Below are 26,900 nucleotides of genomic sequence, written 5' to 3' on the forward strand. Positions count from 1 at the left end.
CTTCATATAATTTTATATCATCTTAAATATGAAGCAACTTAGACTGGGAAGTTTGCTTGTGGAAAATGTTTTTAAATATTATAATTTAATTCCATTTATTTTAATTCCACAAAGATACTCCTCAAGAAGAGCAACCCCAAGAAACCAAGTTAGAAAACACTCTTTAGGATATTATCTAGGAGAACTTCCCTAAACTAGCAAGGGAGGCCAACATTCAAATTCAGGAAACACAGAGAACAGCACAAAGATATTCCTCAAGAAGAGCAACCCCAAGACACATAATTGTGAGATTTGCCAAGGTTGAAATGAAGGAAAAATGTTAAGGGCAGCCAGAGAAAAAGGTCGAGTTACCCACAAAGGGAAGTCCATCAGACTAACAGCGGATCTCTTGGCAGAAACCCTACAAGCCAGAAGAGGGTGGGGGCCAATATTCAATATTCTTAAAGAAAAAAATTTTCAACTCAGAATTTCATATCCAGCCAAGCTAAGTTTCATAAGTGAAGGAGAAATAAAATCCTTTACAGACAAGCAAATGCTAAGAGATTTTGTCACCACCAGGCCTGCCTTACAAGAGCTCCTGAAGGAAGCACTAAACATGGAAAGAAACAACCAGTACCAGCCACTGCAAACACATGCCAAATTGTAAAGACCATCAATGCTATGAAGACACTGCATCAATTAATGGGCAAAATAACCAGCTAACATCACAATGACAGGATCAAATTCACACATAACAATATTAACCTTAAATGTAAATGGGCTAAATGCCCCAATTAAAAGACCCAGACTGGCAAATTGGATAAAGAGTCAAAACCCATCAGTGTGCTGTATTCAGGAGACCCATCTCACGTGCAAAGATGCATATAGGCTGAAAGTAAAGGGATGGAGGAAGATCTACCAAGCAAATGGGAAGAAAAAAAAAAAAGCAGGGTTGCAAGCCTAATCTCTGATAAAACAGATTGTAAACCAACAAAGATTAAAAGAGACAAAGAAGACCATTACATAATGGTAAAGGGATCAATTCAACAAGAAGAGCTAACTATCCTAAATATATATGCACCCAATACAGGAGCACCCAGATTCATAAAGCAAGTCCTTAGAGACCTACAAAGAGACTTAGACTCCCACACAATAATAATGGGAGACTTTAACACCCCATTGTCAACATTAGACAAATCAATGAGACAGAAGGTTAACAAGGATATCCAGGACTTGAGCTCAGCTCTGCACCAAGCAGACCTAATAGATATCTACAGAACTCTCCACCCCAAATCAACAGAGTATACATTCTTCTCAGCACCACATCACATTTATTCTAAAATTGACCACATAATTGGAAGTAAAGCACTCCTCAGCAAATGTAAAAGAACAGAAATCACAACAAACTGTCTCTCAGACCACAGTGCAATCAAATTAGAACTTAGGATTAAGAAACTCATTCAAAAGTGCACAACTACATGGAAACTGAACAACCCGCTCCTGAATGACTACTGGGTAAGTAACAAAATGAAGGCAGAAATAAAGATGTTCTTTGAAACCAATGAGAACAAAGACACAATGTACTAGAATCTCTAGGACACATTTAAAGCAGTGTGTAGAGGGAAATTTATAGCACTAAATGCCCATAAAAGAGAGCAGGAAAGATCTAAAATCAATGAAAAGAACTAGAGAAGCAAGGACAAACAAATTCAAAATCTAGCAGAAGGCAAGAAATAACTAAGATCAGAGCAGAACTGAAAGAGATAGAGACACACACACACAAAAAACCCTTCAAAAAAATCAATGAATCCAGGAGCTGTTTTATGAAAAGATCAACAAAATTGATAGACCCCTCTCAAGACTAATAAAGAAGAAAAGAGAGAAGAATCAAATAGGCGCAATAAAAAATGATAATGGGGATATCACCACCAATCCTACAGAAATACAAACTACCATCAGAGAATACTATAAACACCTCTATGCAAATAAACTAGAAAAGCTACAAGAAATGGATAAATTCCTGGGCACATACACCCTCCCAAGACTAAACCAGGAAGAAGTTGAATCCCTGAATAGACCAATAGCAGGCTCTGAAATTGAGGCAATAATTAATAGCCTACCAACCAAAAAAAGTCCAGGACAAGACAGATTCACAGCCGAATTCTACCAGAGGTACAAAAAGGAGCTAGTACTATTCCTCCTGAAACTATTCCAATCAATAGAAAAGGAGGGAGTCCTCCCTAATTCATTTTATGAGGCCAGCAACATCCTAATACCAAAGCCTGGCAGAGACACAACCAAAAGAGAGAATTTTAGACCAATATCCCTGATGAACATTGATGCAAAAATCCTCAATAAAATACTGGCAAACCAAATCCAGCAGCACATCAAACAGCTTATCCACCATGATCAGGTTGGCTTCATCCCTGGGATGCAAGGCTGGTTCAGCATACACAAATCAATAAACATAATCCATCACATAAACAGAACCAATGACAAAAACCACATGATTATCTCAATAGATGCAGAAAAGGCATTCAGCAAAATTCAACAGCCCTTCATGCTAAAAACTCTCAATAAACTAGGTATTGATGGAATGTATCTCAAAATAATAAGAGCTATTTATGACAAACCCACAGCCAATATCATACTGAATGGGCAAAACTGGAAGCATTCCCTTGGAAAACCAGCACAAGACAAGGATGCCCTCTCTCACCACTCTTATTCAACGTAGTGTTGGAAGTTCTGGCCAGGGCTATCAGGCAGGAGAAAGAAATAAAGGGTATTCAATTAGGAAAAGAGGAAGTCAAATTGTCCCCATTTGCAGATGACATGATTGTATATTTAGAAAACCCCATCATCTCAGCCCAAAATCTACCTAAGCTGATAAGCAACTTCAGCAAAGTCTCAGGATACAAAATCAATGTGCAAAAATCAATGACAAGCATTCTTGTGGACGAATAACAGACAAACAGAGAGCCAAATAATGAGTGAACTCCCATTCACAATTGCTACAAAGAGAATAAAATACCTAGAAATCCAACTTACAAGGGATGCGAGGGACCTTTTCCAGGAGGACGACTAAACACTGCTTGACAAAATAAAAGAGAACACAAACAAATGGAAGAACATTCCATGCTCATGGATAGGAAGAATCAATATCGTGAAAATGGCCATACTGCCCAAGGCAATTTATAGATTCAATGCCATCCCCATCAAGCTACCAATTACTTTCTCCACAGAATTGGAAAAAACTACTTTAAAGTTCATATGGAACCAAAGAAGAGTCCGCATTGCCAAGGCAATCCTAAGCAAAAAGAATAAAGCTGGAGACATCATGCTACCTGACTTCAAACTATACTACAAGGCTACAGTAACCAAAACAGCATGGTCCTGGTACCAAAACAGATATATAGACCAATGGAACAGAACAGAGGCCTCAGAAATAACACCACACATCTACAACAATCTGATCTTTGACAAACCTGACAAAAGCAAGAAATGGGGAAAGGATTCCCTATTTAATAAATGGTGCTGGGAAAACTGGCTAGCCATATGTAGAAAGCTGAAACTAAATCCCTTCCTTACACCTTATACAAAAATTAATTCAAGATGGATTAAAGACTTAAATGTTAGATATAAAACCATAAAAATCCTAGAAAAAAACCTAGACAATACCATTCAGGACATAGGAATGGGCAAGGACTTCATGACTAAAACACCAAAAGCAATGGCAACAAAAGCCAAAATAGTCAAATGGGATCTAATTAAACTAAAGTGCTTCTGCAAGGCAAACGAAACTACCATCAGAGTGAACAGGCAACCTACAGAATGGGAGAAAATTTTTGCAATCTACCCATCTCACAAAGGGCTAATATCCAGAATCTGCAAAGAACTCAAACAAATTTACAAGAAAAAAAACAAACAACCCCATCAAAAAGTGGGTGAAGGACATGAACAGACACTTCTCAAAAGAAGATAGTTATGCAGCAAAGAAACATATGTAAAGAAGCTCATCATCACTGGTCACTAGAGAAATGCAAATCAAAACCACAATGAGATACCATCTCATGGCAGTTAGAATGGAGATCATTAAAAAGTCAGGAAACAACAGATGCTGGAGAGGGTGTGGAGAAATAGGAATGCTTTTACACTGTTGGTGGGAGTGTAAATTAGTTCAACCATTGTGGAAGACAGTGTGGTGATCCCTCAAGGATCTAGAACCAGAAGTACCATTTGACCCAGCAATCCCATTACTGGGTATATAACCAAAGGATTATAAATCATGCTACTGTAAAGACACACACACGCGTATGTTTATTGCAGCACTATTCACAATAGCAATGACTTGGAACCAACCCAAATGTCCATCAATGATAGACTGAATTAAGAAAATGTGGCATATATAAACCATGGAATACTATGCAGCCATAAAAATGATGAGTTCATGTCCTCTGCAGGGACAAGGATGAAGCTGGAAACCATCATTCTCAGCAAACTGTCACAAGGGCAGAAAACCAAACACTGCATGTTCTCACTTATAGGTGGGAACTGAACAATGAAACCACTTGGATACAGTGCAGGGAACATCACACACCTAGACCTGTCAGGGCATAGGGGGCTGGGAGAGAGATAGCATTAGGAGAAACACCTAATGTAAATGATGAGTTGATGGGTGCAGCAAACCAACATGGCATGTGTCTATCTATGTATCAAACCTGTACGTTGTGCACATGTACCCTAGAACTTAACGTATAATAAAAAATTAAAAAATAAAAAGGTAGTATTTTTAGATATTATAATTTAATTCCATTTATTTGATAGAGAAGTTTTCAAATTTTATCATTTTTATGTAGTATGAAAATTTAGACACAATGTTATTCATATTATCTTATCTTTATTTTATGTGATCTTTAGAGACGCCTCAATTTATTACTGACATTGTATTTTCATCTTTCTTTTTTTATTCTTAAAGTCTTACTAGAGGATTATTAATTTCATTAGCCTTTCTAAAGAATCACCTCATAGCTTTATTTTCCTCATTGTATATATTTTCTTTTTCTTTAATTTCTGCTCTTTTTATTTACTTTCTTATCCTTTCTTTCAGCTCAATTTGAGAATATTGAGTTTTATTTCTCTAACTCTCTCTGACTAAGGAGTCTTGAATCTTCTGCCAGTATCCACAAGACAGAGACAGGCTAACCTGTAAAATAGGTAAAATCTGACTCTTCACAGTTTTTGACAATAATAATACCTTCTTATTCTTTTTATATTTGTAGAAATTTTAATAATGTCACCACTCTCAATCCTGATTTTGGTAATTTTGTCTTCTCTCTCTTTTCCTGCTTGGTCTTGATATTTATTAATTTAGTTGATTTTAAAATAAAAAGCTCTATTTTTATTTTGTTTTTTATTTTTTTTCTGTTATTTGTTACTTCTTTTCTTCAGCTTAATTTGTGTTTAAACTTCTCTTCTTTGTTAGCTTCTTAAGGTGCAAGTTGAAGTTAAAGATTTAAGACTGTTTAGTGCTATAAATTTCCCTCAAAATGCTGTTTTAGCTTTGATATTTTGTGTTTTCATTTTCAACCCATTCAAAATGCTTTTTAAATTCCTTTTTTATTTCTTCTTTTATCCATGGGTTATGGAGAACTGTGTATTTAGTCTGTACATATTTGGGATTTTCTGTTACTGACTTCTGAAACTCAATTTTGATCAGAAAGCATACTTTGTACGATTTGAATCTTTTGAAATTAATTTAGACTTGTTTTATAGTCTAGAATATGAACTAACTTGTAAATATTTTTTGTGCACTTAAAATGAATGTGTTTTCTGTTGTTTTCCTTATATAAATGTCAATAATGTCAAATTATTTGATAGTCTTGTTCAAGTTGTCTATATTTTTACTAACTTTGTCTTTATTAATCATTAAAAGAGGGTGTTGACATTTACCATTATAAGAGTAAATGTGTCTATTTTCCTTGCAGGTCCATTGACTTTTGCTTCATATATTTTCAATCTCTGTTAAGTATATAAACATTTACGATTGTTATGTCCTCTTGATGATTTGATGCCTTTTTCATTAGGAAGTGACCTTCTTTCTCACTGGTCATATTCTTTGCTTTGACATCTATTGAGTCTGATACTTATGAAACCACTCCTGCTTTTTATGATTGCTGTTAACATGGTATACATATTTTCCATAATTTCCTCACTTGTAAACTGTTTATGTCCTTATTCTTGTAGGGATTATATAGTGGGTCATATAGTTGGCAATCTGATCATCTTTGCTTTTTTCTTTTCACAAGGGGTGTTATGTTTAATGTGATAATTTATATGGTTAGGCATACATTTCTTTTTAGTGTGATAACTGATTTAGTTCGGTTTAAATCTACCATCTTCACTATTTGTTTCTATTTGTCCCATAACTCCTTTGTTCTCTTTTTTTGCCTTCTTTTGCATTGAGTATTTTTGTGTTTCATTTTATCCCTTCTGCTTGCTTTTTAGCTATAAGTTTTTGTTTGTTTTTGGTGATTGTTTTGGGGTTTATAGTATACATTTGGGTCAATTTCCCACCATGGCTTAAGAATCAGCAAATGCCTGGAGTGAAAAGCTATCACAGAGTACCAGGTTCACTTCTGTGTACCCCCTCTTCTTCCTGTAATCTTGTCCTCTTGATCCTGGCCACCTTGACATGCTTATATTCAGAGTTTTGTTTTCTAGTCTTAGAAAACTGTCAAAAGTTCTATTGGCTTCTCTGCTTCTTTTTTTTTTTTTTTTTTTTTTGAGACAGAGTCTCGCTCTGTCACCCAGGCTGGAGTGCAGTGGCCGGATTTCAGCTCACTGCAAGCTCCGCCTCCCGGGTTTACGCCATTCTCCTGCCTCAGCCTCCCGAGTAGCTGGGACTACAGGCGCCCGCCACTTCGCCCGGCTAGTTTTTTGTATTTTTTAGTAGAGACGGGGTTTCACCGGGTTAGCCAGGATGGTCTCGATCTCCTGACCTCGTGATCCGCCCGTCTCGGCCTCCCAAAGTGCTGGGATTACAGGCTTGAGCCACCGCGCCCGGCCTTCTCTGCTTCTTAAGGACTGTCCTCCGCTTGCTTCTCAACTTCTTGCCTTGTACTTCCTAAAACTCAACAAATTCCCCTAGAGGAAGAGCAACACAAATATTGGGTTCACTTCAAAAATCTTCACTTCTCTCTAGGATTGTGGCCTCTTAAATCCTGACTACCTTGGAAAATCTCCAATGCCTTCAAACTTACTTTTAAAAAAGTATCCACTTTTTTATGTGTTCTTGATTAGAGCATGATTTCTTGCAAGGTAGTCCATCAGAGCTGAAACCAGGTGGACCAGCATCATTAGTTTTTGGATGAAGCATTTTTCATATTTGAAAGATAAAATTATTTGTAAATTTTATGCTTTATTGTTAATATATTTCCACTATTTTAAAAAGTGGAATATTTTGTGTTTACAGTATATTCGGAGAATATAAATAGCATCACAACTACTTTAGAATTCAAACTGTGTTCAACGAAAGTTAGGGTTTCTCCGGTTAACTCTAAGAGCTCCCTAAAGAAGCTATTACAATGACGTCTCTGTCGTTATCTCTATATTTATGTCTCTCCACACACACACACACACACACACACATACACACACACACACACACACCCCATTAATTCAGCATGTCAAGTCTCCAGTCACAAAACTGTATGTGGAAATGAGAATTTGTGGCACAGAATAAAAAGTTTCCATCAGTGATATACACACAACAAACTCACTGGAAAAATCATTTAAAATAATTTTAATCAGTAATCAGGCAAATTTCTTCTTATTTTTGGCAAATAAAAGCATTACGTTTGTAAATCATTCTGTCTACATTTTGAGGTAACAAACATTTAAATTTACAAATTATGTAAAGTGTTTATTTTTATGAAGTCACTCATGCTTTAATTCAAGTTGTTCCCCCTCTTAATTCATTTTATAGTTTTGGAATGGCAAGTAGAGCTAATGTTACCACAAGCATTTCCATTAATCTGAAAAATGTGTTTTTTGAAAAGCTGCTCAGCACAAAAAAGGCTATAAATAAAGCTTCTTTTGCTAAATAAGTTTAAATTAGTTACATTTCAAATAGTGATAGAGTGCTGGAACCCTATGATAATGAGAGAAATGAGGGGAAACAGCATTAAGTTGTTGTCTACATATATACATTTTTTTTTTAAGGGGAAAAGTAAGTCAGGCCAATAGTGATTTAAATGATGTTAAAAAAATTTTCCACTTTTTTGCCTTTTAGTTTTAGTGATTTAGTGGTTATTGGCATTTCTTTTAGTATGAAAAATGAATTTGTTTAGAGGCACTGATTTTGTGAATTTGTGTGAAGGGACTAGGCACTTACTGTGAAATTTTAACTGAGTTTTTATGGTTGTGGCATAAAGCTAATAAAACAATCCAAACATGGTAGCCATAATTTAATGAAAGGTGACTCTCTTAAACTGACTTAGTTCCAAATGTCTGGCCTTATTTTAATTTAATGGCTCTGTTTCTAAGCAATAATCTAATTTTAAGCTTTTTGTTTATTCCAAGCAAAGTCAAACAATATGTACATTTGTTAGGAATAATCTTTGGGTGACACTTGAGTTGATATATCCCATTAAAAAGGATTTGGGGAGACTCTTTTGAGGAACCTGTCCAAACTGTTTCTTCTTATGGTTTGTAGAAATAAAAGGGATAAAATCAACTACATGTCTCTTACTCAAAATTAACCGTTGAATGTTAAATATTTTCCACATCTATTCATTTTGGATTTATTGAAATAACTTTCAGAAGTAGGACTTCTTCCAAATTCTTAGAGCATTTTAACCATAAAAGGCATAAAAATATTTTGCAATCCCATGGGCAGTAATCTGATATTTGGGAGTTTTTTTTTTTTTTAAGAAATGTACAGTGTATAAACTTTCCAAATTAGAAGTTTATGCGTGGTCCATAATGGACAACATTTATTTCAGTGTCTGTAATGTGTTGAGTCCTTGAAATACAAATTGGACAAAAGAAAGGAAAATAAAATGTATGGAGTACTCCCTATTTTGTAGGTATTTAGACTGTTATCTAATTTATTTCACAGCATTGCTACAAGGGTAATAGGTTGCTATGGTCTGAATGTTACCATCTCCCCAACATTGATATGTTGAAACTTAGTCCCCAATATACGGTGTTAAGAGGGGTGGCCTTTGGGAAGCAATTAGGTCACAATGCCTCCACCCTCATAAAGTATTAATGCCTTTATGAAAGAGGCCAAAAGCAGAGAGCAAGTCTTCTCTAGACACTAGAAATCTGCTGGTGCCTTATCTTGGATTTATCAGTCTCTAGAACTGTAAGAAATCAATTCTTGTTGCTTATGAGCCATCCAGTTTACATTTTTGTTACAGCAGCCCAAATGGACAAGGGAGAGATGTCATCTCAATTTTAATGAGGAGAAACCTACCGCAAACCTGCAGTTAAATAAATTGTCCCTGACTATAAAGGCAACAAATGAAGAGGTGAAATGTAAACACCAATAGAGGGAAGGAAAGAAAGGTACACCTTAAAGTAACCACTTGCATTGCATCCTCACAATAACACATTCATGAATTCATTCAGTCACCCTCACTAGTTAGGATCTGGTATGCTTCTGTGAAATAAGCAGTTGTGGAGCCTGACCTCAAGGCTCCAGTATAGGATGTAGTAATAGATTGCAAATGCCAATGAGAGAGGAATGCCCAAGGCAAACTTACTTTGCCCTGTCTTGTTTATCCCCACAACAATGGGAGACGGATATTAGTTCCCTTATTTTGTAGATGAAGAATCGAGCTTCATAGAGATTAAGAAAATAGTTAATGGTAATCCAAGTACTTGCGGGGGGATGCTTACCTTTCAACTAAGCTCATGTATCAGCTTCTGTTTTTACCTTGTGCAAAACTTGAAATAACTCTCCACACTTTTTTGTGTCAATTATACAGAGTACATTCATGCAAGCATTAGTGAGCAGTGTATATTTTCAGGAGATTTCTTTTAAAAAAGTTCCATTACTACACGTTTTTCTCACTAATACTGAAGATTCATTTAGTGATTAAAAACCTATAAGCTTGTCATTAGAATGGTGTGTGTGGACTGTTCACTTTAGCAAGCTCTTCATCCCAAACATAGTTCAAAGCATCTCACGCCTCTTATTAGAAGTCAGCCTACTAAGAATAGCCACTACTGGGGTGGTCAGTGATGATGGAAAGCTCCCCAACAAGGGATTCCCGAATGCCTGGATAAGAGGAGTGCATCCTCTGGACATTCACAGGGATGATAAGTAGAAAATGGCTAAATGGATAGTACATTATTTCATCTCCCTGCACTATCAAAATCCTTTCTTTTCTTTGCATCCTGCCAGGGAAGTTCTGCCACCACAACCTAATTGACTGTATGGCAAGCCTAGCAGCCTAGCAGACTCTTAATGTCACTCCTGGGTGCTGGAACCACATTCTCAAGTAACAAATCCTGAGTGCACCCACATCAACACATTCGCCTGCTCAACTTGCTATTTGATTATCTTCTGTTGGATATCCTTAGAGTCAATGCTCAGTCATGTTCCTCAGTGTTGCATCCCAATTTCTCCCTACACCTACTCTTGCCCAGTAAGCTTTCGGGACACCACACACATATGTGAACAACCCAATTCAGAATCTCATTTGAGGATCAGTTTCCTGAGGCCATTCCTGGTATCAATTACTATAGAGTTAGAGTTCTAAGAGAAAATAGTGCACTGAAAATGGATCATTGAGGAGGGTTTAATAAAAGGACTTTATACAAAGGTGCAGGCTGGTTTGAGGGAAAGTAACGGGGATGGCACAGCACCCTACCTCTGTTATCCCTCGGGTGATTGGGAAAGAGGAAGGAACAGTTTCCAGAACGCAGGGAGAAGAGCTGCATAGACAGGACAGAAACTATAACCTGTGAAGGATGCACCCAACATGTAGTGATTCAATGCGGAGGGAGCTGGGAATGAAACCACCTCAGCCTTGCGCTTTCTCCCACCCAGGCACCCTGCTGGCACAGGTAGAAGCCCAGGAAGCAAAGGAGCCTCTGGATGGTTTCCATAACATTAGCATTCTGAGGCACGTGGTAGGGTAGAAAAAGGGGTCTGGAGAGGCAAATACAAGATGTCCAAGCAGTAGGCCAAATATTTAACATAGGACTGTTTATGTTATTTAAAATGCATTTGGGAAGCAGCTATGTTCAATTATAATTGTTTTTCCCTAGATAACTAATTATGTTGAATAGGTGACTGCATTCATTTTGTGAAAGCGGAACAATTAAATATTCAGAATTCAGCCAAAGAGTTTATCTTAAGGAACATTTCAAGTTTTGAAAAATTTACATTTATATCAGTTATGCTCATTTGCATTTAATGATCATATTATTTCAAAAACATTCATTATTTAACAAAGAATAATGAACTGCGTTCCCTTCTCTTTTCTCAATTTTGGCTGTAATTTAATACACGGTACAGTGTTGGTTTTCATAAACTGCACATAAACTGAAACATATATATTTGGTTAGCAGTATTTATTATATAAAAAGAGCATCATGGGGTTCTTGGGTAGAAAGTATAAAGAAATGGAGAGGGTTGTAAAAGAATAATTGAAAATAACTTCATTACACGATTATTTATATCATCCTTTATTCTTTTAGAGTGCATGTTTGGAAGGCAGTAATTTAAACTAAGTTCTATTTTGTTTGGGTTTTAACTGTTGAAACTTCTGTAGGTAATTGATATCACATGCTGCTTAACTGAAAAATGATCTAAACAGTCTTTTTCATTCAAGGTTGTCTTTGATACTTTTAAGGATTAACTCAAAGTCTTTGCAGAGGAAGCTTGGGACAGCAGTTAGGCTTGTGGAGATTAGTCATAGATTTCATGTTTTTAAAATATGGTTGAAGAGGTGTTCACCCTCTATGGTTGTTGTGAAGATTATGTGTGTGTGATATTTAAAGTGCTTAGTGCCTAGAATACAGTAAATGCTCAACTAACTCCACTTCCCTTTGCCCTACACATTTGCCTGGTTAACAGGTTATGCCCAGACCTCTTCACAAAGATAATAAACTCAGAGGAGCCTTCCTTGATCCACTGATTATAAGAAGCCCTCTAATATATCTCTTTAGAGTAACCTCTATTTTTCCTTTACAGTACTTGGTTTGTGATTATATGCCTGTGGGTTTACTAAATTAATGTCTGTTTCTCTTGCTAGGCTCTTAGCATTTTGAAACTGTGTTTGTTTTTCTAGCCAGTGTCACACGATAGCAGTAAAAGTAATATTTGTACAGGAACTTACTGACTGACAGAAAGTCTCCAGAGTACTTAGAATGCTGGTCGGCATACTGCATTTGTTCGATAAATACCTTGATAATCAGGTGGCCACAGACACTGACCTGTAAAATGCATTTAGAAGAAAATGATCTTGAACCCAGAATTGTTCCTGAGAGGAAAGTACTTGCTGGGCTTTAACTGTACAGCAGCTTTGATCATGTGAAATTAAAATGTATGCTTCTTCCTGTTCCAGAAGCTGAAGAAGCCAAAGAGTACATAGAGTCCAATGTCTGTCTGGCTCAGGTACTAGATAAGGTTTTAGAGTTATCAGTATTGAGTCTTGCTCACAAAAGGCTTAGCTTCAAACACTGAAGCACCTCTCTCCATAGCTTCAGTCTCAATTGTTAAGAAAATATTTTTCAAATGAATAAATTTTGTTTGCGCAAGTCAAAAGAATTTGAAGTTTCCTTATACTATGAACAGATATTTATTAAGCACCTATTATGTACAATGGTTTGGGAGACAAGCCATTCATGGAGGAGAACTGTTTTTTTTTTTTTAAACCAGAAATCCAAGGGGACTTTTCTGAAATTGAAGAGCAATAACAGGAGGCTAGAGTGGGTTGTGCAAGGAGCAGCCAGACACAGGGGAGGAGAAAACGAAAAAAAAAAAAAGAGAAAAGTAAGCCTTTTGGGGATGATTGAAATATGGGGCAAAAGAGAGAGATTTCAGCTGCTGTTATGAATGGGAAATGTATTGTTACCTATTGCTATGTAACAAATTACCCCAAGCCTGGGCGCTTAAAACAGCAAATATTTAGAAATACACAATTCTGTGGGTCAGGGATCTGAGCGCAGTCTAGCTATGTGGTACTTTCTCAGGGTCTTTCATGATGTTTCAGTCAAGCTGTCAATCAGGCCTGCATTCATCTTAGGGATCAACTAGAGGAGGATCTACTTCCAAGCTCATTCAGGCATCTGTAGGTGGGCCTCAGGCTCTCGCCTTGTGGGCCTCTCCAGATGCTGCCGAGTGTCCTTGTAGTGTAGCAACAGGCATCACCAGTGCAAGAGAGGGATCAAGAGAGGAACCAAGATGGAAGCCACAGGTTTTTTATAGCCTCATCTTAGAAGTGGTATTCTGCCATTTCTGCCATATTCTATTCACTAGAAGAAAGGCACTAAGCCCAGCCTACTTTCAAGGGGAAAGTTCTAGAACATTTGGAAGAATTTGGGAATATATTTATATATGTGTGTGTGTGTGTGTGTGTGTGTGTATATGTTTTTTTTTTTTTTTTTTTTTTTTTTAGACAGGGTTTCACCCTGTCACGCAGGCTAGAATGCAGTGGCACGATCTCGGCTCACTGCAACCTCCACCTCCTAGGTTCAAGCGATTCTCCTGACTCAGCCTCCTGAGTAGCTGGAATTACAGGTGCCTGCCACCATGCCCAGCTAATTTTTTTTGTATTTTTAGTAGAGATGGGGGTGGGGGGGTTCACCACGTTGGCCAGGCTGGTCTCGAACTACTGGCCTCAAGTGTTCCATCTGCCCACCTCGGCCTCCCAAAGTGTTGGGATTACAGGCGTAAGCCACTGCGCCTGGCCTTTGCACATATTTTTAAAACTAACAGAAAACTTAGGAGAGTATCCAGGTCTCTGTGTGATGCCCTATGTATCATCTTTGGGCTGAGCTTTTAAAGAAAGCTAAAGATATATAGTAAGGAGTCACCATTTCCCTCAAGCTCCTAGGAATCAGTTGTGTGTAGGGGGCAGCAAGAGGAGTTTATGTGAGTGCATATGTGAGAGAGAGAGAGAGAGAGAGTGTGTGTGTGAGTGAGAGAGAGAGCAAGAGACAGCGCGAGAGAGAGCAGAGGCAGGCTTGAAGGCCGCCTGGCTAAAGTCAGATTACATATAAATTGATACCAAAAAGCACAGTGCCTTAGTTCAAATCAATGGTGGTCTACAGGAGGGAGGATTCAGCATGGTCTACAGAAGTCAGAAAAGTCTTCATAGAAGAAACATGAGTTGCTCCAGGTCATGAATATTAGTATGTTGTATTTATTTAATGTATTTTGCTTATTACTGAGGAAAATATCATTCAAGTCAGATTTCCACTCTTTAAATGAAGCAAAATAACTGGGTTCATTTGTGAGCTTATATTATGTCTTTTTTTCCAATCTAAAATGCTTCATCTTTTTTACATGAAAGTCCCTTATTCTTTAAGTTACTGTGTATTGAATAGGAGCAGAAAAAAATTCCTAGAATAATGGATGATCTATCTCTTTGGTGCTCCCGCTGTTTAGAGTATGACATGTGTACGTGTGTGTGTGTGTGTGTGTGTGTGTGTGTGTGTGCGCGCGCGCGCCTCCTCACAAGCTTTGGTACATTTATATGATACTGTATGTACCAGGCATGCAAATCTTGAAATAAGGGAAAGTAGGTTGCATCTCTCATCTAAATTCTTCTTAGTCCAAAATCAGTGCTCTGGGAGCTATGACACTCCATATTCATCAGTCAAACTTGCCACTTGTGCTGTGGTCATTAGTGGTTCAGGCAAACAGAAGAAAAAGCAACTTCCCTCTACCACATCTCCCCTTATATTATTTCCTTGATCGAGCACAGAGCTATTTTGCCACAGAGAACTTTGTTTTTTTTTTTTTCCCTCTTCACTCCTATAATGTCAATGGTGCCGATGCAGCTGCATAATTTGCATAGAAAGTTTCTCAATTCTGCCATCAGAATACCAATCAGGTGGCCTCTTTCTAAGCATGTTTATTCTTTCTTAATTGACTCTTCACTTGCATGCTTTCCTGCACAATGCATATCTGCTTGTATATTCTCAGCCATCTGTCAAACACTCACCAAGCCTAAAGAGTGGCCTCATAAGCCAACATGAACACTATGAAAACATTAGTATGTGGCCCAATATTATAGAACTGTGATCAAAATCTTCTTTTTTTTAAAAAAAATCAATAAAAATATATCACCCTAGAGTCTTGGTTGACTTACATTGACATGTAAGTCTGCATTCACCAAGATAGAGCCAGCTACATATTTATGGTAAGTGACCTTTTAGTTATAAACAACTGCATTTATCCACTCCAACTGTAAGCAATCCTACATGATTTCCAACCCATAGAGAGGAATTCACTTTGTCATTCTATTAGTAATTGCTACCCAGAGTAAGACTGGCTGATCATAAATTTTGTACTTTACTAATGAGAATAACATTTGGAAGTATACTCGTGGGGAAGAATAGGACAAAATAGTTTAAATTGAAAGTCCTAAAAAATCCTAGAAAAATCTGGGTGTGATGGTCACATACTCATAGATCATCTAGTTCAATTTTCCTTCTAGTGCTTTAAACAACTTCAGAAAATATCATTCAACAAAAGCCATATTGCTAAACTTGAAATATATTCAATGAAGATGTAACCTATTACCTCTCAATTCATTCCAACAAACTTAAAGTGCCATCTGTCTGCCAGGACCTGTGCTGAGAATTGGTAGTATAAAACTGAGGAAGGCCTAAGCCTCTGCCCTCCCACATTTCATCCCTTCCATTTCTAGATACTTCTATATTTAGAAAGGGATTGCATTTATTTAGTAAAAATCCTCCCTAGAAGATCCAGCGATCTTTGGTTTGCCATCTGGGAGTTATGCAGACAAGACAAATCTCTTCTTTATCTTGCTAGTCCTTTAGATTTGAAGACAGTTATTATATCCACTCTGAATCTTTTCTTTTTCAGAGGCCTCTGGTCCTGGAAAATCCAGGTTATTTTCCTTTGAAAACATTTTGATTTGAAAATGTTCACTTCAAAATGTGGGTTGCTGAACCTGATACAGTTTACTTTAGGCATGCATGTCTGGGCATCCTAAAAAAGACTGAAAAGAACACTTTAAGCCAGAAGTATGGATTATTAATGGATTCTGTGGGTTTGTAATCACAGAATGGAAACACAATTTTTCTTAGACTGCATTCATCCCCCCAAGTCCTGCCATCTATTGGCCAGATAGTATCATAAATAGCAGAGTAAATCCCCTTAGCTAAAGCCCTTGTTTTCTAGGTCGTATTGTTATCACCCTGGACACTTTTTATGACTTATATAACTCATGAATAATAACATACTCATCCTCGAGTAATAATTAAATCTTCATTTGCAATAGAACCTTTTGCTTTAGGGAAAAAGAGCACTGCCTAATCACATAAACATGAAATGCATCTGTTCAAAATAAAACAGACATTTTTATAATGTTATGCATTTTTTAAAAGTTAAATAAGCAAGAAAAAAGAAATAATGCTAAGTAAGGAAAATAAAAGGGAATGGAGTAAAACTTTGGTAGTTTAAGCTGTTACTTTTTAAAAACGAGAACATGTATATATGCTATAATACATGCTGATTGCAAAAAATAATTTCAGAAAAATAATTTCATAAAGACAAGTACAAAGGAAAGAGAAAGCAAAGATTATCTGGTATACCATCGACATTAAATGCTCTTCATCATTTTCTTGACAACCCAGGACTACTGCTAACAATTTGATGTATGTCCTTCGGGACTTGTTCTCTCTCTCTCTGTGTATATATATGTATACATACACAGACACAGATGTGGATGTAAAACTATAAATGTATACATATACATATGTATATGTTCTCTCTCTCTGTGTATGTGTACATATACATACACAGATGTGGCTGTAAAACTATAAACTGCAGTCACAATGGACACAATTTAGTAGCTTGTTATCAAATAATTAACACAGCGTGAATAACTTTCCATTGTAAGTACAACACTATATGAATACTCTTAATGATGACAGAATTATATAGAGGCACCATAAGAATTTTAAACTTCCTTCTAATAACAGACATTTGGCTACTCCACAGTTTTTTTTCCATTATAATCAAATATATGCACCCATATTTCTGCCCATTGTCTGATTATCTACTTGGGATAAACCCAGTGAAGGACAATCCTTGTCTCAAAAGGTAAATACAAATAAAAAATTTGATATATCTTGCCAAACCACTCTCTGAAAAGTTTACCAATTTACATTCTTCCCAGTGGGGTATGAGAATGCCATTCATCACATTCTCACAAGCCAATGGTTTCATTTTAATTTTCGAGAATTTGATTTTTGTTGAATCTACGTTTCTTTGGGTACTATAAAGGGTGAAAATCTTTGCATAAGTTTATTGGCTATTTATATATTTTCTCTTGTAAATATGCTTTGTTAATTTTCCCATTAGTGTGGTAACCTTTTTCTTATTGATTATATAGAATATTAAGACTATTATGTCTTTTTTGTCATTTATACTGGAAATGTTATTTTTAGAGTTTGATTTTTAAATTCGTTTATGATGTTTCCTTTCCTTCCCCTAGAATAGAAATTTTAAATTTTGATATAGTCAATAATATTGGTGGCCTCTGGTATCTTACAGTCTTGACTTACAGTGGGCTATAGTTAGCCATTTCCCAAGGTGGTCCATATAAGGCAGTTTATAATAAAAAACATGACTAATATAAACATGTGTTATTCTATTACCAGCTTTTAATTTCCTGGTCATGGACTTAATGATTAATAATTTAAGAGATTGATCTAACTTTTTCAGTCTACACACCAAAATAATATTTTCCAAATATAACTTTGTGTAATTAATCAATAAAATAAAACGTTCCTCCTTTACATTAATTGATTTAGTAAACAGTTAGTGAACACTAGGTGAATGTATGTAATTCCTATACGCAGAAAAACAGGAGAAACAATAATGTCAGTTACCCGGATCTCATGGAATTATAGATAGTAATTGGTTGCTTGAGATATCACTTTATAATTAGAAGTCAATTTCTAGGAGAGTGTATGATGACAGTATTTTTGAACAAGACATTTAATGTTGGGGAAATAACAAGTAAAAGGTAATGTAAGAGAAAGTACTTTTTATTCCTTCCTTCTTTGTTCACTTTTTTTTTTTTTCTGTAAGAAAAGTGTCTCTCAGACGAAGCTATGAGGGGATAGTAGGCATGGGTTGGTAGAAAAATGTTGGAGAACTTTTCAGGCAGCAGTAAGAACAGCCTCATACTGCAAGGCAGAGGGAAATGAGAAAGCTGTAATTACGAAAAGGCCAACCTAGCTCAATCAGAGAACTGGTCACAGAGGAGCTAAGATTGATGCTCCTGGGGCAACAGATGGGAAGACTTGGGTGACAGACTCAAGAGTTGAGATGCCATGTGATCTGTGATGGAAATCATCTTTAAATTATGCTCCTGCCATTTATCAATTATTTTGCTGGAGACAGATTCCTTGAATTTCTCTTAAAAGATTTATATTTAGAGAGGGATGATTATTTTTCTGTGCTTTGGAGAAAAAGGACTGGAGTGAAGTTTGATAAATTGTATATCCAAGAATCAACCATTTTCTTTAAATGATAGATTCTAAAGTCAGTTAGTCACACATGCCAGGTAGAGCAGGTAGAGTTATTTTAACACAACAATTTCTGATTGATTTTCTTTAGCAACACCCAATGTGAGTAGGTCAAACTACAAATTATGCCCTGTATGATTTTCCCTTCCAGTAGTTTGCTAATAGGATCATCCAACAAGAAAAAAGCCTTTTTCAAGATTAAAAACATCATCTGGATAAGTTTAGATTATTTTGATAGGTACATCTCAAGGGTAAACTGAAGAGAAAAAAGGTATCTTTATGGCTATGCTTCAGTTGCCTTCCTCCTTTCCAAAATATGATCTAATGTGCAATGCTGTTTTGGTCCTTTTTTTTCTTAAAAGGGTGAATGTTTACATAAGTCTCATAGTTTGTTTATTCAGGACACTATAACCTTATAGTTTAAAGAAAGAAAATAAAATTTATGTTTTTATATGGTTATTTTCTGCCACAAAGCTAACGATGTTTAAGCATAGTGTCATTAACACCCACAATCTGTGTGGGTTTTGAAATAAGGAAGGGAAAAGTGTTTTATTTTGTTTTTGCTATAGGAATAAGTGCTCAGAACATGAAATTATATACAGTTGACATTCACTGACTTTAGAGAGGTACATTTATTGACCTTAAGTGGTATTATTTCGGGTTATGAAAGGCTGCCAAAATGTGACTCTAGTCAAGGTAACCACTTAGGCATGTTTATGATTTTCTTTAAATATCCTTCTAAATATATCATATTTATTATCGTCAGATTCTGCTACAGAACCGCTTTAGAAAACAGGGCCTCCACAAATGACTGCATGGTCTGTACAATGCACAACTCCATTAAACACGTGGACTGCAATGTGAATGGTGCCCCTGGAGCTGTGCAATGGGGCTTACGTGAAAAATGTCCATGCTGCAAAATAAAATCTTGAAACTGAGTGAGTGAGTTGGCTTAAATGGTTACAAATAAAGCTATACCTATCTATCACATTTTGTAAGTTAGAGAAATTATTAAAGCAGATTTATTCTTATGTTTTTATATCCAAACACAAATGCGTATATATGTGTGTGTGTGTTGAAATGCATACATAGGATATAACCTTTGAAAATAAAAATGATCTAAGATTTGATGTGTTGCCACTTTGGTGAAATTAAGCTGAATAAATATTTTTACAATATGATAAATATGCATAATTCATGATATAAATTTTATTTTCTTGGGGAAAATTTGGGATGTTATAGCACAACACCAGATTTTTACTCTATAAATGACTTTTTAGCTAAACCTAGTTTATATTGAAAATTTTAATATGGTAGCAACACACTTGTAAAGCACTTAATTTTATGGATTGAGAGTTCACGTATTTTTTCCCATGCAGCCTTTCATCTTGTAAAAACCCAGATGAAGTCACTCTATCAATATGTTAGTATATAAGCTTGTTTATATGCTGCACTTAATTCACAAAATGTGCCTTAGTACTATACTTCTCGGGAATGAACTAGGGAACAATTTTATTATTGTACAAAAATATGTGAAGACATTCACATTGTAAAAGCCTAACATTAAATCTGAAATATACAGAATAAAATGTCCCTTTTCACATCCTATTCCATTCCTATTTCCACCCAACTACCCAAAGGTAAGCCATATTAATTGTTAATATAAATTCTTTTGGTTTTTATACAATCACTTACATGCATATACACGTCTATATATTTTCATTTTTATTTGCTTTTAAAAATAAATGGGAACACTATTCATATTGTTCTACTTCTACACTTTTTAAATTAAGAATATATTGTAGAGATATTAACATAACCATACATAGGAATCTACTACATTCATTCTAAAGACTTGATAGTTTTTTATAGTGTGACTGTACTTCATTTTATTTAAATGAATGTACACATGAAGTATTTATTGAGTACTTCATTTAAATAAAGTATTTCCCTTCTGATTTACCTTCTGCAATTTTTAGCTGTAATAAACCATGCTTTGATGAATATTCAGGTATGAATAGCTTTATATAATATGAATACATATGTCTATAGAGAAGATACTTTGAATTTAGGGAAGAAAGATATTCACATTCACAAAAACTTTATAGATTTTGCCAATCTTCTCTCTAGAGTGGCTTTACAAATTTAACATTGCACCAACTAAATATGGCTATGTTTTCTTGCAGCCTCATTTACAAGATATTAATCCATCTTTTTACTATTAGCCAATCTTATATTTAAGAAATGCATATTTTTTGCAGGTCCTTGATAACTATTAAGGTTGGATATCTTTGTATCTGTTTATTGGTAAAGTATGTTATCTGTTCATATTCTTTGCCCATGTTTCTGTTGCCTTGTTTGCCTTTTTCTTATTTTATCAAAGAAACTATTTGTGTATAAAATATTTTTGGGCTGGAATTGGTGGCTCACACCTGTAATCCTAGCACTTTAGGAGGCTGAAGCTGAAGGATCTCTTGAGGCCAGGAATTCAAGATCAGCCTGGGCAGCAAAGTGAGACCTCCATCTCAACAACAACAACAACAACAAAAAAAAAAAAAAAAAAAAAAAAATTAGCTGGGTATGAAGGTGTGTGTCTGCAGTCCCAGCTACATGGGAGGCTGAGGTGGAAGGATCACTTGAGCCCAGGAGTTCAAAGCTGCAGTGAGCTATAATCATACCACTGCATTCCAGCCTGAGGAAAAGAATGAGACCCCATCTCTAAAACGATAAAAAAAAATTTTTTTTGACCTCCGTATGTTAATTTGCAAATGTTTTCTCCCAGTGACTTAACAAAATTTTATTCACAGTATTTTTCATCACATGTTAAAAAAATTTATATAGCCAATTCCACAATTAAACTATTTTCCTTAATATTTTTCTTATATTTATTACTATAGTTTTGCATTTTAAATTTAGTACTTCAACTGATTTTGTTGTTACATCTTCCTCCTCTCTTAGCTTAGCATTATCATTTATTCAATGCTTACCCCAAGGATATAATATGCATCCTCAACTTATTAAATATTTATAAATAAGTACTTTTACTTTCCTCAAACAACAGGAGGGGCTTAGAAAACTGACTCACTTACCTTGCTCTCAACTTATATGCTATTGTCATTGTGTATTTTAAACCTCACAAAACATTTCGTGTAACACGTTTGATATTAATTTAGATTGATCTATCTATCTATCTATCTATCTATCTATCCATCCATCCATCCATCCTAATCTGTCCTGTTTTACTTGCTCTTCATTCCTTTCTATTTCTCTCACTTGCTGTTTGGAATCATTTTCTTTATGCCCAGAGAGCACCCGTTAGTACTTCCTTTAGTGTGTTTCTGTTTATAATAAATTTTCTTATTTTTTAAATCTAAAAATCCCTTTATTAAAATCCTCATATTGTCTGTTCATATTCTTTGCCCATGTTTGCGCTGCCTTGTTTGCCTTTTTCTTATTTTATCACAGAAAGTGTTTTTTCTTGGAATGAAGTTCTAGATTGACAGTTATTTTCTTAAGACGATTTGGAATTACTTTGTGGTCCTCTGGCTCTCATTGTTGCTGTTGAGAAGTTGGCTGTCAGTCTTATTGTTGCTCCTCTGAAGGACATATGTCTTTTGTTTTCTATGGCCGGTTTTAAGATTGTCTTCATCTTTCGTTTTTAGAAATTTTACTATAATATGCTTAGGTGGGGATTGACATGTATTTGAAGTTCAAGTAAATCCTAAATCTGTGTCCTAATGGTGTTGACTAGTTCTGGAAAATTAACTCTTCACATATGACTTCTATATTCTCATTCTAGAATTGACTTTTGTTCTCTCGTTATGCCTTTTACTATATCCATACTCTCTCATCCATTTTCTGTGTTTACCATGCTTTTGCATCCCCATGCTTTATTTTAGATTTTTTCTTTCGATTTATCTTCCAGTTTACCAATTTCTCTCTTCAGCTATGGACTAAATTGTTAAACACATCCACTTGGTTTTGAATTTTTATTGTATTTTTCTATTTCAGAACTTCCATTTAATATTGTAATCATTTTTATCTGCTAAAATTTATATATTTTATTTTCAAGAATATTTTTTAGAATATTTCTTAAGGATAATTATTTTCTAGTACATGACCAATTACTCCATCATCTGGAACACTTGTGGTCTATTTTTGTTTTCTGTGTGATTTTCATTATGTAACAGACATTGGTTATGAAAAACTGTTGATACAATCTGGAGTGTAGCATGATTTTATTTTACAGAGGAAGTTAACAACACTATACACAGCTAACCTGAATCCACCAGAAATGGAGAAAATTTGGAATTGAAGTTCAGTCCATGGTAGTTAGGGCTGATGTCCTAAAATATGATCTTGTGCAGACCCAACATGCTACTTGTAAAATTTGCCATATTCTCTTCCCCCTCCAATTTTTGTTCTCCTAGCTCCATGTGTCTACCAAAGCTTCACTTCTCAGCTTTTAAGTTTCTTAGCCACCTTTTCCAAACTTGTAGATGCCTATAAGTAGAAAGCATTTGTGACTGTCAGGCTCATAATCTTTTTTGAGCTTGCTAGCTGAGCTTTCAAATATTTAAGTCTTAAAACAATCTTGTCCAGTTTTTCCAGTTGTTCTCAGTGGAAGTGTTGACCAAATTATAGTTTGCCATTAAGGAATATGTCTTCCATTACGGGAAATGAACCTCTTAATAAATTGGATTTAGTTTTAAGTTTGGTATAAGGTAAAAATCTAATTTGTTTTTAACAAACACATAGCCAATTATCCCAAGTAACTTTACATGCCAATTTACTAAATATTTGTATATGCCACATACTAAAAATCCACATATGCACAGGTTTATTTCTAAATTTCATATTTAAGAAAAATGAACAATAATAATTAAGGATTAAAAAGAACTATGAGAAGGAGGTGACAAGACAGTTGATAAAGTTGTGGCCTCTTCCTCCAACTTCCAGGCCACCAGTGTGACATCTTCAAATCTCCCTTTTTCTGACTCTGACCCTCCTGTCTTTCTCTTTCTCTTACATGGAGATTACATTGATCCCACTTCAGTAATCTAGAATAATCGCTCCATCTCAAATTCATAAACTTAATCAAATCTGCAAAGTCCCTTTTACCATGTAAAGGAATACACTAACAAGTTCCAGGAATTAGTAACAGTCATCATCAACTATGTGGCCAATATTCAAATGCTTCGATGGTCTCATAACTGTTTTGTGTTTGTGGTTTGGCTTGTCTATCTGTCTGTTTGAAGTAGGATCCAAATAAGATACCTACATTGAATTTGATTCAGTCATTTTTTAATCCACAGGTTCACCTTTTATGTTTTTGTTATTTCTTTGAATATTTATTTGTTGAATATTCCATGTCTTCTGTCCTATAGAATCTCCTATACCCTGGTTTGCTAATTGCCTTTTTGTGATATCCTTAACATATTCCTTTATCTTCCATATTTCCAGTAAATGGGAAGTTAGTGTTAGAAGACCGACTAAAAGACTATCCAGTTCAAACTGCAAGAGCAATTTATATGGGGTTTTGTATAATTTTATTAACAAGCAAGTGATGTCTGGTTTTCTTTCTTTTTGTGATGTCAGGAGCTACTCATCATCATTGCCTAGATCTATTATTTTATTAAAGGTTGACAAATGGTGATATTCTATTTCATCATTCTGTTCTCACTTATGAAATGGACACGTCTATGATTAGAGGGGATTTATGTTTTTTTCTCATCTATCCATGATTAAAGAAACTAAATTTCATCAGTGTTATCTAACTTGAATGCTTGCCTAAGAGTTAAATTTCAAACATTCGTGTGTTTGTCTTGTGGCCATTATTTGGTCCCAGAGCCCTGATATCAGCATGAATAATCATATTACTGGGGCAGGCCCCTACCTCCTCCATGAAAGGTTGTTAATTAAAAAACAGATATTTGTACCAAAGGTTAGCAAACACTTCTAAAATGTCATAAAATACTTTCACTAATCCTTTAAAATGCCATGAGGGGCCTAATTCTTAAAGACCCAACATCATTCTCTTAAAGATTTTTTTTTTTATTGCCCTGGTCAGCCTGGGGAAAATACAAATGACAATGGAAAATAAAGCAGCCAATCCCTGTCTACTTTCTCCATTTTATCTTTCCATAGTGTAAATGTCACCTAAATATATCCTTACAATATAGAAGAAAGGCATGATTGTGTAATTAACAAAGGAAAAGGGAGTTCTTTCTGAAATTTTTTCTTGATCACTCTAAATGTCTACTTATGCTGTTATTGAAGCCACTATCATTTCCCCAAAGTTTTGCTTGAATAGATGAGATAGGATTATATTCCAAACTGATAATTATTGCAAGGGCTGTCACACGATATGATGTAATTCTGAAATGGAAACGTTTTTCAGTGAAACTTTGTCAAGTGACACCTAATTTAAGCTACAGTATGAGGAGACTGCAAAGAAGTACTTTTTAGGAAAGTCAGAAGCAAAAAGGGTTCCTTGTTTTCTGGCAGTTCACTTTTAAAAGGCTGGCATTAGAACAAGTACCCAAATGAAGAGTGAGGGATGGTGACTGAGGTGTTTATGAAGCAAGTAATTTATAAATTCCAGAATAACAATACCCAGGAAGTCAGAATAGCTGGCATGTTCCATGTGTTTCTTAATATCAGGAAAATTACAAAGGTAATGTGAATATCCCCATACTCACTGTTTATTTCTGATTATTGCCACTCCTGTCCCTGGTACTTCTAGGAGGCAGGAAAGCCCCCTAAAGTAATTGAGGACCTACAGAAGCACTATTTTTTAATGGCATCTTTAGTCTCCTTAAAATGATTTCCTGGAATCTACAAGGAACTTAAACAAATTTACAAGAAAAAAACAAACAACCCCGTCAAAAAGTGGGTGAAGGACATGAACAGACACTTCTCAAAAGAAGACATTTATGTAGCCAAGAAACATATGAAAAGAAGCTCATCATTACTGATCATTAGAGAAATGCAAATCAAAACCACAATGAGATACCATCTCTTGGCAGTTAGAATGGCGATCATTAAAAAGTCAGGAAACAACAGATGCTGGAGAGGATATGGAGAAACAGGAATGCTTTTACACTGTTGGTGGGAGTGTAAATTAGTTCAACCATTGTGGAAGACAGTGTAGCAATTCCTCAAGGATCTAGAACCAGAAATACTATTTGACCCAGCAATCCCATTACTGGGTATATACCCAAAGGATTATAAATCATGCTACTATAAAGACACATGCACACACATGTTTATTGCAGGAGTATTCACAGTAGTAAATATTTGAAACCAACCGAAATGCCCATCAATGACAGATTGGATAAAGAAAATGTGGCACATATACACCATAGAATACTATATAGCCATAAAAAAGGATGAGTTCCTGTCCTTTGCAGGGACAAGGATGAAGCTGGAAACCATCATTCTCAGCAAACTAACACAGAAACAGAAAACCAAACACTGCATGTTCTCACTCATAAGTGGGAGTTGAACAATGAGAACACATGGACACAGGGAGGGGAACGTACCAGGGCCTGTCGGGGAGTGGGGAGTAAAGGGAGGGATAGTATCAGGAGAAATACCTAATGTAGATGACGGGTTGACGGGTGCAGCAAAACACCTGGCACGTGTATAGCTATTTAACAAACCTGCACGTTCTGCCCATATATCCCAGAACTTAAAGTATAATAAAAAATAAAATAAAACAAAATAAAGTAAAAAAAATGTTTTCCTACTCAGGATTCATTTCTAGGAATTACAAATATATGACTATAAGAAAGCCTGTTTGAAAGTGTCTCCAGATAGACCTTTCATTGTAGAACTGCTGTCCTAGGCACTGAATTGCTTATGTAGTATTAATTGAGGGGTTACTGTATCCAACATTGTACTATATGCTGTAGCAGAAAAGCAGCAGATATCCTTGTCTTCAGGAAAATTACTGTTGAGTTGTACTGACTATATCAACCCACAGGAAACAATTAGGAAACCATATAACACGGTGAATATTGATATGCTTATTGGTGCGACAGTAGCCCAAACTCAGCAATAAGAGATCAGTTGGCACACAATAATAGGATTGATTACAGAGTTTGTCTAAACCTTTTGTTTGGGATTATGATACAATTAAGGTAAGTTTGATTCATTGAGGAAGTGGGATT

General features: G+C 35.6%; 1 protein-coding gene and 1 long non-coding RNA gene across 7 annotated transcripts in view; one reads left to right on the plus strand and one right to left on the minus strand.

The window, feature by feature from the left end:
• The window catches only part of LOC114669983 (uncharacterized), a 153,101-nt gene that overhangs the window by 119,797 nt on the left and 6,404 nt on the right, over nucleotides 1–26,900 (plus strand). The gene's annotated exons all lie outside the window — the stretch shown is intronic.
• CABCOCO1 (ciliary associated calcium binding coiled-coil 1) overlaps nucleotides 1–26,900 on the minus strand; it is a 104,685-nt gene that overhangs the window by 49,621 nt on the left and 28,164 nt on the right. Inside the window, exon 6 of one of the 5 annotated variants that reach the window (XM_028853353.2) lies at nucleotides 22,079–23,229. The exons of the other annotated variants lie outside the window; for them this stretch is intronic. Coding sequence (XP_028709186.1) covers nucleotides 23,185–23,229 — 45 coding nt within the window. The 3' untranslated portion in view covers nucleotides 22,079–23,184. Of the gene's footprint in view, nucleotides 1–22,078; nucleotides 23,230–26,900 lie in introns of those variants that run through there. 5 annotated transcript variants of the gene reach the window in all.

This window comes from Macaca mulatta, chromosome 9 (genome assembly GCF_049350105.2).
Source record: "Macaca mulatta isolate MMU2019108-1 chromosome 9, T2T-MMU8v2.0, whole genome shotgun sequence".
In the NCBI taxonomy this organism is placed as follows: domain Eukaryota; kingdom Metazoa; phylum Chordata; class Mammalia; order Primates; family Cercopithecidae; genus Macaca; species Macaca mulatta.